The 14,106-nt window shown below is 39.2% G+C and overlaps 1 protein-coding gene across 2 annotated transcripts in view; it reads left to right on the forward strand.

Moving 5' to 3' along the window:
* Positions 1-14,106, forward strand: part of iglon5 (IgLON family member 5) — a 424,128-nt gene that overhangs the window by 245,090 nt on the left and 164,932 nt on the right. The window contains exon 1 of one of the 2 annotated variants that reach the window (XM_057833794.1): positions 7,634-7,941. The exons of the other annotated variant lie outside the window; for it this stretch is intronic. Within the exon in view, the coding sequence (XP_057689777.1) occupies positions 7,860-7,941 (82 nt within the window). The 5' untranslated portion in view covers positions 7,634-7,859. Of the gene's footprint in view, positions 1-7,633; positions 7,942-14,106 lie in introns of those variants that run through there. 2 annotated transcript variants of the gene reach the window in all.

Raw genomic sequence — 14,106 nt, forward strand, 5'->3', positions numbered from 1 at the left:
TGTAAGTTAACTAAATGTTCTTTTGTTGTACATAGATCCTCATTTTTTTGGTGTTTTTTATAGCGTTTGAGGCTCAGCTCAGGTATTTTCATTTTTTATGTTCCTTATCCGATTACTCGATTAATCGAACTAACTAGCACATCGATTAATATGGGCGGCACCATCTTGGAAAATGTCTGCCCCGAACTTCCGGTTTAGAAAGAAGACCATGATTTGCGGTTGAAGTAAGCAGTGTGTTGACAAAGTTAAAACTGCAAAATCAAACCAGAGGAACCCAAGGAATCTCCAAAAATAGATTCACCACGACGTAGATGAGACGCAGATGAAATTGTATGATTGTTCATCACTTCAATGATCATTCGTGGACAAAATTATAACAACCTTTCAGCCTGTGTTGACGTGAGTTGTAGATTGATACACCGGCCACTTGAGTGACCAAAATGAGGTGACGTCACAAATAATATTACATTTGCCAAATGCAGAAGGGCTGACATGGATTTTGTTGTTCCAAGGAAATACTACAGGGTATGTACTGTACATATAAACAAAAATAGTATGTCATTAGTTTTTATTGCAGATATTGATCGCAATAAAATATTTAGACAACATGGTTCCATTTCTTGTTTTTTTTAAAACGATTGGTGCATGTGCAAAACAGGTCAATTAATCACAATTTATAAAATTATTAGAAAAATAGCATATGAAAATGTGATATCAGACGCCAAGGTTTTGGAGCCTCACCAAATTTTCACCCGACATTACGGCCTCCAGATGGGTATTCTCCTGCTGTCCTCAGTATTTCCAGCTCAAATAACATATTTTAAAGTTGCTGCTGTTAAAAAGCTCGCAGTCGGATCTCGGAATCTAGTTGACGGTCCGCAGCGAGGCGAGCCACCGTCTCCCAGCTGCCCCCAGGAAGAACGCACATAGTCTCGGTATATGTCCATCAAAACATACAGTAAGTGTTGTTGTGAGGCACATCAACTTGTCTTTCCTTGCCTAACAGCGTTTTTCACCTGTAAACAAACGAACAAAAAACTTGTAACACTTGCATTCATGTGTTGACATAATTGTGCAATCTACACCTACTGATTAGCAACAGGGTAGCAGCAGATGCAGTAGTTGTCGTAAATAATATTAAAGATCATCATAATTACAATCATCAACATAATAACAATATTAAAGGCAACAAGTCATTTCATGCGCAAGATTTTAGCTTTAGAATAATTCGAGCAACGGACACATGAAAATGCAGGGACAGGAAGATCATACCTTTCATAACACAGCGGCAACATGGCGACAAAAACACCCGGTCTTTGCGGTGGCACGAGCTTGGTTCCACATCAGCCTTCATGAACATGTTGTCCTCCCCTGTCGTGATGATGGCAAGTGGATGCGATATTTCCAAATGTTTTTTTTTTAAGGGATTTTGATGGGTAATGTTACCCCAGCTCCACTGTTGTTTTGAATGGAAAAATTCTAAAACGGAAGTTGCGAGCAGACATGTGGAAGTAAAGCAGAAGTACCTCAGAAACTTGTCTATATGAATTGGACATTTAAGCCCCTTTCACACATACCTGAACACTCTTTAAACCCCAGGCTTTGGACAGGTAGTGAAAGCAATTTCCCGGGTCGACTGAGTCGGCGATTACGCGGACATTACCCGGGACGTGGTATGTGTAAAAGCAAGCGTTGAATTCACAGGTCACAGCACGAAAGCTGATGACAGAAATATCATGGTGGGCCGATATTCATTTCCTCTTTCTTCACAGTAAGACAAAAAGCATCACAATTAACAACATGGCAAACTGGAAATAGCTCAATTAAAATGAAAACATAACGAAATTAAATTGGTACTTGATCGTAGAGCCGTGGAAGAGAGTCCATCGTCCATCTTTGGAAATGTGTGGTTTATTTTGTTGCCGATGCCGACCAAAAATGACATAATGTCCAGGTTATAAAATCGCACCAGCCGACCTCCCTGCACAGAGAGTGCCGAGTCACCAACATTGGACTAGTTTATGAAAATGTCCCCTGAGTAATTCCCAGGATATCTCCCCATGTCTGAAAGAAATGACACGGACAAATCCTCCATCAATTTACACTGGAATTTACCGAGATATAAGTCTATTTTTGTCAATGGTAATTAGCAGGGCTGTCAAAATTATCGCGTTAATGGGCGGTAATTAATTTTTTAAAATTAATCACGTTAAAATATTTGACGCAATTAACGCACATGCCCCGCTCTAACAGATTAAAATGACAGCACAGTGAAACGTGTACTTGTTGTGTATTTCGGAGTTTTGTCGCCCTCTGCTGGAGCTTGGGTGCGCCTGATTTTATAGGCTTCAGCACCCATGAGTATTGCGTAAGTAATTATTGGCATCAACAATGGCGGGCTACTAGTTTATTTTTTGACTGAAAATTTTACGAATTTTATTAAAACGAAAACATTAAGAGGGGTTTTAATATAAAATTTCTATTACTTGTACTAACATTTATCTTTTAAGAACTACAAGTCTTTCTATCCATGGATTGCTTTAACAGAATGTTAATAATGGTAATGCCATTTTGTTGATTTATTGTTATAATAAACAAATACAGTACTTATGTACCGTATGTTGAATGTATATATCCATCTTGTGTCTCATCTTTCCATTCCAACGATAATTTCCAGAAAAATATGGCATATTTTATAGATGGTTTGAATTGCGATTAATTATGATTAATTAATTTTTAAGCTGTAATTAACTCGATTAAAAATTTTAATCGTTTGACACCCCGAGTAAATAGTTAAGATGTCTATTGAAGGCATGATTTCCAGTAAATTCAGAATGGTAGGACTTAACCAAAGCGTACTTCGAACCCGATCCAGTAATTCGCGTTGAATGCAGCAACACAGTGTTGTTTGTTCAATAATACCGCGAGGAGTGTTCCATGTGACGAGTGAAGAGAAACGGCTTAGGATGCTTGTGGCGATTAATCAAGAGCGAAAGAACAAACGACGAAAGGGAAAAAAAGTGCTCTTGATAGTGCCGCAGTGCGTGAGAGGCGCAAAGATGGAACGAATGCGCCGGCGAAATTGAAGCGGAGAGAGTCCATCGCAGATGTATGGTTGGAGGCTTCAATCAATTATTAACGCCATGCAGATTAGCAGCAGTGGCGCCGACACACGTTGACGGCTGTCGGTTTTTTCCACGTCTGTCTCTCGCTTACGAACAGGATGACGCGCAGTGATAAATTAGACAAGGGAGACGATTAAAAACGAAAGTTGAATCTAACTTGCTTTGTGTTTTGCTCATACCTCCATCGAGGGAGACAGAAGGGTTAGAGAGCACTGTGATTTGCTCTTATTGCAACGAGAGCAATAAAGCATGATCATTAGCTGCGTACAAGATGGATGGCGCTCAGCTGGAGCTGGATGCAGCGCATCATGATGTGACAGATGTGCAGCGAGACATTGAGATGTCTAATCAACACACAGCGGCATTCATTGACCGGGGCTTTTTTTTTGTGATGAATTTTCCAAATAATAAAACTATGTTTGACGCTACTCACGCAAGAGATATTTTTGGCAAAGCAGCATTGTGATAAAACTGTGTAGGGTATGTTTCCAATCGGGGATCATTTAGCCGACTGCCAGGGAAGGAGTTTAATGGAAAATTAATATTTTAGTTTTGTTCAGTATTTACAATTAGCTACTGGTTGTGTAATGTCTTTAGTTAGATCGCATTGTCTCATCTTTATTTGCCTTCTGCTGCTCAACATTGGGGTCCATGAAACCAGGGCCAGCCCAGGCCATCTGGGGGCCCTAAGCAAAAAAATGCAAAGGGGCCCATATTTTTGGCCCACCATTTCGTCACAGTGTACTGTGAAACCCATACATGCAATCCAACCCATACGTCCATATTTTGTATATTAATCAGATTTTGTTACACTGTATACTTCAAACTTCTCACCCCCAATGATTGTCAGTACTTACAGTAGATAGCACCAAATCTTTTTCTAAAAGAGGAAAGAAAGAAGTTAAGGAAGAACTTTGTTAAAGCTTGTAATCAAGTATCAAAACTGACAAAAGTCAAATAAAGAAAACTGCAGTAAACAAAATAGAATATAAATTAAACAATTGCCAGATTAGGGGCCCCCTAGTGGTCAGGGGCCCTAAGCAGCTGCATAGTCTGCGTATAGGCTGGGCCGGGCCTGCATGAAACACTTTCTTGCGATAGGGTCTGTAAGCTATTAAGACTCAAGCAAGCTATTCTGACGGGGAGTATACAACATCCGGTCTGTTGGTCTAAAGCAGTGGGTCTTAACCTTGGTTTGATCGACCCTAAGTGAGTCAGTCGAAGGGGTTCGGTGAAGGTTAAATCACGCAGGGCCCTATTTTTGGATGCTGACTAAATCCAGGCAAAGTGGCATTTTAGACCAGGTTTTGGACTGGTTAGTCCCAAGTTTACAAGCTTTATTCCTATCCTTTCAATTACTAGTTCTTTATTTAGTGGGAGGAGAAACTGGTTTGCTCAGTGGAAGGTTGACTCTCATTTGGTATGAGGAAGTTCAACAGAACTACGGGTAACGTGCACTGCGTTTACATAAAAAAAAAAAAACCAAAAAAAAAAACAATTTGTGTCACATTGTACGCCATGAAAAAAGTGTGTCAGGGGGGTGATAGAAAAAAAATAGAAACTGTGAAATTAGGGCTGTCGAATGATTAACATTTTTAATCGAGTTAATCACAGCTTAAAAATTCATTAATCGTAATTAATCGCAATTTAAACCATCTCTAAAATATGCCATATTTTTCTGTAAATTATTGTTGGAATGGAAAGAAAAGACACAAGACGGATATACAGTATACATTCAGTGTACTGTACATAAGTACTGTATTTGTTTATTATAACATTAAATCCACAAGATGGCATTAACATTATTAATATTTTTTCTGTTAAAGGGGTCCACACTCCACGGATAGAAAGACTTGTAGTTCTTAAAAGATAAATGTTAGTACAAGTTATAGTAATTTTATATTAAAACCCCTCTTAATGTTTTCGTTATAATAAAATTTGTAACATTTTCAATCATAAAATAAACTAGTAGCTCGCAATTGTTGACGTCGCAGAGCGGTGACGTCACATGGGCTCCCTGCCGTTTTTCCACAGTGTCTTAAAGTACGTGAGGTAGTGATTGAAATACACCACAAGGTGTCAATGGCAAGTTTTAAATTACTTAGAACTTAAGCCAATGAGTGTGTTTTGTCCCTTGAATGACGCCGTTGCTCCCTGTTTTTTTTTTTTTTTTTTAGACTGGGTCTATTGTGATTCACGTTCATTTGAGTGCTGGCTTTATAACGTAGGAGACCTCTAATAGTTTGTATATTGTGAGTAAATATTGCCATCCAGTGTATTTTGTTGAGCTAAAAGAAATGTTTGAAAAGAGTTTGACCAAAGTCTGAGTAAGTTTTATGCGTATTTTGCATAGCTATTTTGATTGGGAATGCCAGTTCTTTGCATTGTTGTTTAACTGCGTGAGAAAAGGGTCTCATTAATACAGATTGAAGCGCTTTTCTTTTTGTAAACATTATTTTTTGAGGGATAGGAATATTATTTTTGTTGTGCTTTCACTAAATGATACTTATGTTTGTTGCGAAGGAGTTGCCAATAAACGGCGTGGTCATATGAACGGCAATGGATGGCATAAGCGAACAGCTCAACCAAGATTGGCTTTGTTAATCTGTCTGGGATATCTGCAGTCGCCCAGTGTTAGTGTAGATTCCAGCCCAGCCATTACTCTAATGAAGGAAAAACACTATTGAAAATGGATGACATTTTTGGCAGTTGTCTTCCATTTCCTAATGCTCATTACAACTTCCGAGAGGATTGAAGATGAACCTTCAATTATACTGCTTTAATCAATTTTGTATTCATTTCTCTGGATTTACACAAATCAGAACAAAAAAAATGTTTAAACCAGAGTGTTGTAGAGTTTTTTTTGTCCTTGGGGGAGGTCTGCACTTCACAGAGTGCCATTTCAGCTCTCCCCCATTTTTGCTCCACTGGCCGATCAACATCAGCGCTGCAAAATGCAATTGGTATTTTGCATCGTCTTTCTGACATTTTGCGAAAGAAGTAATTAATCGGTTCATCACAGCGCGTGCGGCCTGAAATCCATAACTGCCGCCTCGCTGTCGTCATTCATTGGCTTCTCAGACACTTGTAGTGCATTTTCATTCCGTGATGAAACACATTGATTTTTTTTTTTCTGCCTTTGATTGAGTGCGGCCAACATTAGCATCGCTTTTCCTCATGAAGATGTCGCGGAGAGGCCATTGAAATGTTAATAGAGCTTAACATGGTTTTGATATCACTTTTTATGTTATGACTGTCATCCATGTCACTCTTTGAGCATATGGGAATGTTGGCTAAATAAGCGGCTCGGATAAATATTGCTATGGTGGCGTTTATTTGCGCAGATGAGGAAACGTTTAAGTGCAGGGGGTGATTGCTAGCTTTGTATAATACTATATGAACTCTCATGGGTACGGCAACTCAGGTTCACACAATTAACCTAAAGACTGGTGCTTTACATACTGTAGATCACTGTAGAATGTATCTTAAAGCAGCAAAAACGCTTTCATTTTAGCGTGTTAAATCTCCCTGCATTTCATAAATCATTCAGTGTTACCTCAGGCTATTCTGACCATAAAGAAGCACTAGCAGAACATACAGGAAAATACATGTGTAGTCACAAAGCCACACATAAGAAAAGGAAAATATCTTTTTTTTTTTTTTTTTTTTTTTGTGAATTATGTACGTAAACCTGTTCAGTTTTTGTATGGGAAGCTGTCGGTTGGTTGTTCAGTTGGTGGATTAGTTGTTTTTTGTTGGGGTTTTTTTTTCGAGGAGGGGGGTAGTTACTTGGTTGATTGTTATGTACTTGGGTGGTCCATCGGGTGGGTTGAGTACCGTATTGGCCCGAATATAAGACGGTGTTTCTTGCATTGAAATAAGACTGAAAAAGTGGGGGTCTTATATTCGCGGTCCAGGCATTATACCCATTCATGACGCTAGATGGCGCCAGATATCATTGAAGCGATGTTTTGTCATGACAGATCACAGCTACTCTGAAGTTTAACCAGTTTGCCTTATTTTATTGCAATGTTTTTCATTATTCAGATTTGTTTCAAGACTACAGTTACTTCACATTGATGGTTAATGCAGTTATTGCAATTTTGTTGTTTTATCACAATAGATTGGTTTATTTACATTTAAAAAACCATGAGCCATTCATTTACGAGTGTGATTGCACTTTAGTTTACATATGTAAATGTTCAGATATTAAGGTTTGAATGAGGCAAAATAAAATGCTTTTTCTCTCAAATATATTGTGTTAATCATTTGTTTCAGATGTACTGTAATAATTTTCTGTATAGAAATTAATTTGGTGTTCAAAAAGTCTTTTTTTCAAACTTGAGTCTTGAAAAAGAGGGGGTCGTCTTATAATCAGGAATGTCTTATATTCGGGCCAATACGATAGTTGGTTGTTTGGCCTTTTGGGTTTTCTTATTTGGCCAGTCGGTTGCTTGTTCCATCGATGACCTGAGTTGTTGGCTGCTTGGTCAGTCGATCACTTGGTCAGTCAGTCAGTTGGTGTCATGCCATGAGTTAAGTTGTGTTAGGTTTTTGCCCAAGTGTTTCTTGTCCATGTAATTGACCATTGATTTCACCTGTTGTGGCCTGTACCTTGTGTATCCACCAATCCGCTGCCTCTTGTATCACCCACCTGTGCTTCATTGTCTCGTTATCCCTTGTCTGTGTATTAAAGCTCCCAGTGTATGTTCCCTCCTTGTTGCATCATTGTCGATGTCTATCCTGTCGAGTTCCTGTCCATATCCATCCCAGAGTGTCCGTTCAGTGTCCAAGCCCTCATGTTGTTTCTTCCAGAGTAAGTTTTTGATTCATGGTTTTTTGTCTGTACCCCATTGCTTTTGTTTGCACTTTGTTTTTTCAGCCTATGATTATTAAAGTAATTTGGAGTTCCCACGCACCCTGCCTTGTCCTGGCTTTTGTTTCCCTGCATTTGGGTTCTCCATGCCGCCACGTCATGACAGTTGGCCTGCCCAACAATCATTTGGTTCCTGATTGCTATCTTGGTTGTGTGGTAAGTTATTCAGTTTTTCACTGGGTTGGTTAGGTTTTTCCAGCAGTCTTTTGGTTGGTTGATATGTTCAGAAATATGATCAGTCATTCATTCATTCATTCAGCTGTTCTGCTGGTTGGTTTGTGACTTTTTTTGTGGTCAATATGTTTATGCAGGTTAAGTGGGCATTTATTAAGTGAGTTTGTTGGTAAATTTGTTTGTTGGTAAATCTGCCACTTTGCATTGATCATTCTGTGAGTCAGTAAGATGTTTGGTTGGCTAAATGATCCTGCGGTTAGTTAGTTGTTCAGTAGGTTGTTGGTTTATTGGTAGATTGATTAGTTGGTTAATCAGTAATTTGGTCGTCAGTTGGTAGGTTACTTCTTGGCCAGTTGATTGGCACATAATTTAGTTTTCTGTTCTTTGGTTAATCATGTGTCAGGTTAGCTTGTGATTGGGTTGTCAGTTGATTGGTACTCTGGTTGATTTTTCGATTGATTTTTGGCACTTTTAAAGCGTATAACTTGCAGAAATTGGGAAAACGAACAATGAGATTTCATTCCTCTCTAACTGAACTATATAAATATACAAATAAACCACTTATTTTTGACAGCTACCCAATAGTCTAGCTTTACAGCTCCTTAGAGGAATTGCAACCAGCATAGCACCAATAACACCCTCGTGTAATGGGATAGTGCTGGTCTCAATTGTGTTCGTTAATTTTGGTTGTCATACAGGTTATTCCTCACTAAAATATGGGAGCAACCTCAGTGTCATCGCCACCCACAACAAGAGCACATTACAATTCCATACCCAATAGAATACTCCTTTAATAATGCATAAGGAGAATTTATAGTGCGAGAGAGTAAATGCTTCCTAATGGAAGCTACCATTTCCATTTAAAGCTCTTTCCACATTATGTCCAAGGCCATTTTTAGGCTCTCAGCGGTAAAGTGAGGGAGAAATTATTCTACAATTCTCTCTTCCAAGGCCCTTTTTTTAGCCTGTTGCAAAAACGGGGGGTCAGCGAACAACTCTGAGGGGCTCTAACTCGTTGCCTTGGGCATCTAATGCAAGTGAAGTGGACAGAAGACAAGGTTTTGCTATCAAGTGGAGAGCCACCGAGTGAAGCTGCAGTGGATATAAATCGTCTACACCTATTTGTCCAAATGCTAGGTTTTGTGATATTAATGATATTAAAGAATGAGTGCTAACTAAATCTGCTTGCTACTTTAATTTGACCATTTAGGAAAACAACACATAAGGTTATATGTCACATTAATTATAGAAAACAGTTTAAATGACTTGATATCAAATAAACTTTGAATTTGAAGAGATATGACTCAACTGTTTTGTATTCATTTTTTCAACCGTGGAGAGAGGTAATGGCATTTAAAGCGCGACACACGTTCTTTGCTTGATGTTCTGTAAGCTGCAGTGAGGTGAAGGTGAGGGCAGTTTATATTCTCTCTTATGAGAGTGAAAGTCGCTTGACGTGTGTTTTGACCAAGATTTATCAGATGAGACGTGCGAATGCTTCAAATTGGGGCATGAGAGATCGACATTCCAAAGGGCAACAAATACGTCCTTTTAGCCTCGCTCCAAACAGTTAATATGATTTTTATGTCCCCAAGAAATGACAAACTGCTGGCAGGTATATTTTTCAAATCCTCCAATAAATGAGAACGTGTTATTGAAAATTTTCAGATAAGCCACATCAAAGCAAATATTTAATCATAAATAACAGATTAAATTCTCGCAGATGTTTGCTTTTCACTAAATTTATACATGAATAGTTTGACTTCTTTTTAGAAATTAACAGTGCATTCTTGATTGCTTTTGAGTGTTTGAGCATTTCGTCAATCTATCAATTCCTTGATAAGGTGGAGCCATCAGTCGATCTTGAGTTTGAGCGTTCAGTCAGGCATATGCTGAACTCCGGTTAAGTAATGGGTATCCCTTATGTCTAAAAGTACCAGATTGGCCCGAATATAAGACCGTGTTTTTTTTGTTTTTTTTTTTTGCATTGAAATAAGAATGAAAAAGACGGGGTCGTCTGATATCCGCGGTATAGACGTCATACCCATTCACGACGCTAGATGGCGCCAGATATCATTGAAGCAATGTCCTGTCATGACAGATCTCAGCTACTCTCAAGTTTAACCAGTTTGCATTATTTTATTGCAATGTTTTTCCTTATTCAGATTTGTTTCAAGACTACCTTTAAAGTTAGACTTCACTTTGATGGTTATTGCAGTTATTGCAATTTTGTTGTTTTATCACAATAGATTGGTTTATTTACATTTCAAAAACCAGAAGCCATTCATTTACGAATGTGAGTGCACTTTAGTTTACATATTTAAATGTTATAGATAGTTAGATATTAAGATTTGAATGAGGCAAAATAACATGCTTTTTCTCTTAAATATATTTTTATACTCATTTGTTTAGGATTATTGTTATTATTTTCTGTATAAAAATTAATTTGGTGTTCAAAAAGTCTTTTTCAAACTTGAGTCTTGAAAAAGAGGGGGTTGTCTTATAATCAGGGCCGTCTTATATTCAGGCCAATACGGTAATTTCCCGGATTGACTCACACGGAGATGACACGGACTATAACCAGGTCGTGTCCGGGTATAATGTCAGGGACTTAACTGGGTGGCAGCATATATGAAAGCCAGCTGGTTAAGTCCCTGGTCGCAGCGTGAAGGCTCATGACGTAAATATCATGGCGGGCCGATCGTCATTTATTCTTTTTTCGCAGGAAGACGAAAAGCACTAAACAAACATTGTAATCAACAACACTGCAAATTAGAAATATTAGCAAAACACTGCATCCCTTCTTGCCATCCCTGAAGGCCGTTTAATGGGTGCGCGGGTGGCCCGAGGGGCCAGGGGGGTGTGGACGATGGCTCCTTTAGAAGTCTCCAGTGCTTTCTCTCAAACTATTTTCTAGTGCTTTTTGAGGTGTGTTTTGCGTCATTGTCCTGCTGGCAGACCCGTGACCTCTGAGTGAGACCCAGCTTTCTCACACTGGGCCCTACATTATGCTGCAAAATTTGTTGGTAGTCTCCAGACTTCATAATGCCATGCAAACGGTAAGCAGTCCAGTACCAGAGGCAGTAAGCAAAACCCCAAAACATCAGGGAACCTCTGCCATGTTTGACTGTGGGGACCATGTTCTTTTCTTTAAAGGCCTCATTTTTTTCCTGTGAACTCTATCTTAATGCCTTTTCCTAAAAAGCTCTACTTTTGTCTCATCTGACCAGAGAACATTCTTCCAAAACATTTTTGGCTTTCTTAGGTAAGTTTTGGCACACTACAGCCTGGCTTTTTTAATGTCTCTGGGTCAGAAGTGGGGTCTTCCTGGGTATCCTACCACAGAGTCCCTTTTCATTCAGACGCTGACGGCTAGTACGGGTTGACACTGTCGTACCCTCGGATTGCATTACAGCTTGAACTTGTTTGGATGTTAGTCGAGGTTCTTTATCCACCATCCGCACAATCTTTCGTTAAAATGTCTTGTCAATTTGTCTTTTCCGTCCACATTTCGGGAGATTAGCCAAAGTGCCATGGGCTTTACACTTATTGATGACGCTGCGCATGGTAGACACAGGAACATTCAGGTGTTTGGAGATGGACTTGGCCTTGAGATTGCCCATGCTTCCTCACAGTTTTGCTTCTCAAGTCCTCAGACAGTTCCTTGGTCTTCTTTCTTTTCTCCATGCTCAATGTGGTACACACAAGGACACAGAACAGAGGTTGAGTCAACTTTAATCCATTTTAACTGGCTGCAAGTGTGATTTAGTTATTGCCACCACCTGTTGTGTGCCACAGGTGAGTAAAAGGTGCTGTTAATTACACAAATTAGAGACGAATCACGTGATTTTTTTTTTTTTAAGGGTGCCAATACTTTTGTCTGGCCCATTTTTGGAGTTTTGTGTAAAATGATAATGATTCAATATTTTTTTTCTATTCTTTTGTGTTTTACAAAACTTTTGGCCAGCAGTGTATTTTGCTCTTCTATTCTGTCGTCTCTGCAAACTGAACTTTGAATTTCACTTTTGCATTCCTGTTACTTTTTGTGCTATTGGGAACATTTTTCTTCTCAACATAATCTGCTGTGACATGTGACAAGATGAATCAGAAAGAAATCAGAACAGATAAAATCCTGAACTTAATTCGAACCTCACCAAAAAGGTGGATTTACACATCGTACAGGAAGCTCCTGTTACTTCCTCCTCCTGCTTTCGCCAAAAATCTACTACCATCTGTTTGCCACTTGCCAGCTCTCCCCATGAGCTACCCTCGAGTGTGGACTCCCCCAGACCGTCTGTCAAGCTCCTTACCCTTCACTCGTAGTCCCCTTTCCTACACCCCCGTCATCCATCATGGCGTACTGACTCATGATTCCCGCGTAGGGGCTGCCAGGCGACAGGGATCATGCAGCTTTATGGAACTGGTGCTCAGATAAGCTGCTGAATTAGCGGATGGAAGAGATGAGCGGTGGCAGTGCAAAAAGGAGCGCATAGATAAGAGGAAAAAGGGCTGTGATCAAAATTCAAAAAAGGTGCATAAAAATATAAGGTGAGCAAAGTAATAAGATGTTGGTGAACTTCGAGTGGATGGGGGAAAAAAATGCCGATACCAGGTTTTTGTGATGCCACATGGACAACTCAAATGGAAATTGGAACAAATCTGTTCATATGCATGGATTAGAATTTTGGCAAGGGAGGCAGTTTGTTTGCTTGTTGGTGTACTCTGTTGGTTGGTCGGTTGGTTGTTTTATCAGTTGTTCATTTTTTGTGTTCTTAGTCACCCGTCGTTTTATGTGTCGGCTGGTTGATTAGTTGGTTGAATGATACAACAGTAAATTCTTAATTTTTTGGTTGGTCATTTGGTCAGTTGGATTGTTGGTTAACCCTTTAACACCGAACGTGTTGGCAGCGATGTGTTTACGCATATCGTCTTTGAAGCTTCGTCACGCTGTAATTACGTCACCCACGTGCCGCTGGTTGGTCTCATTTGAAAGTGCGGAAGTTGATGTCCACACCAGTTTTTATTTAAAGTCAATCGACCAAGTAAAACGGGAGATAATGTCATTTGAGTTTTATTGTTTTATTGCACTCATAAATATGCATTAAAACGCTGCATGGACCATGTGTCTATCTCCATATTTCCATCATTTCTTGTCCTTTTTCAAAACCGAAAGCAGCACAAAAGACTACATATCCCAAGAGCCGTTGTGATGTCAAGAATGACGAACCGATTGTGAACAGTTTTAATAAACTGCCGATCGAGGTGCCAACTAAGGAAAGGGAGGCATGCGAAGCAAGCAACGGCCGGTTGGATTGAGCGAGCAACTTTGAAACGTGCAGAATGAATCTAAAACTAAATTTAGCGCAAGCTTTTGCATTATTTCATTAACTCAAGGAAGAAGATAGCCGTATTTGTCGTTGTTTTCCTCGGATGAGTCGGCGTCTCGGCGAGTAGAAGTGACAGCAGGCGCAAACATCGTAAGAGTTGGCTGTGTGACGTTGTGTGCGACTTGTTCAAGAAGAAGCTATATTGAGTGCGCAAAAAAAAAAAAAAAACTTTATTGGCTCGCATGCCTGAAAATTTGAATTGAACTGAGCTACTTGTCAATATTTTTGAAAATGCTGTTTTTCAATGTCATATTTTTTTTTCTTCACTATAATCTTTTCAATTTTTATATAGATGTGTGTTCGAGAAGCTTGCATTGCATGTGCGTGTATACTTTTGATAAGGTGATGGGTACAATACCTAACTTCACAGAGATATCCTCCAAACCCTTTTTGTGTTAGATGATATATATAATTTTTTTCTCACTATTTTGCACTGTATATAACCTGTTTTGACCATAGTATGTGTAAAGGCCAAAAACGCCAATGACCATACCTGCTGTTTGTGTTGAACTGTCAAACATAAAACTATCCAATCTTATTGTTT

The sequence above is a fragment of the Corythoichthys intestinalis genome, chromosome 4 (assembly GCF_030265065.1).
Source record: "Corythoichthys intestinalis isolate RoL2023-P3 chromosome 4, ASM3026506v1, whole genome shotgun sequence".
NCBI classification, from domain to species: domain Eukaryota; kingdom Metazoa; phylum Chordata; class Actinopteri; order Syngnathiformes; family Syngnathidae; genus Corythoichthys; species Corythoichthys intestinalis.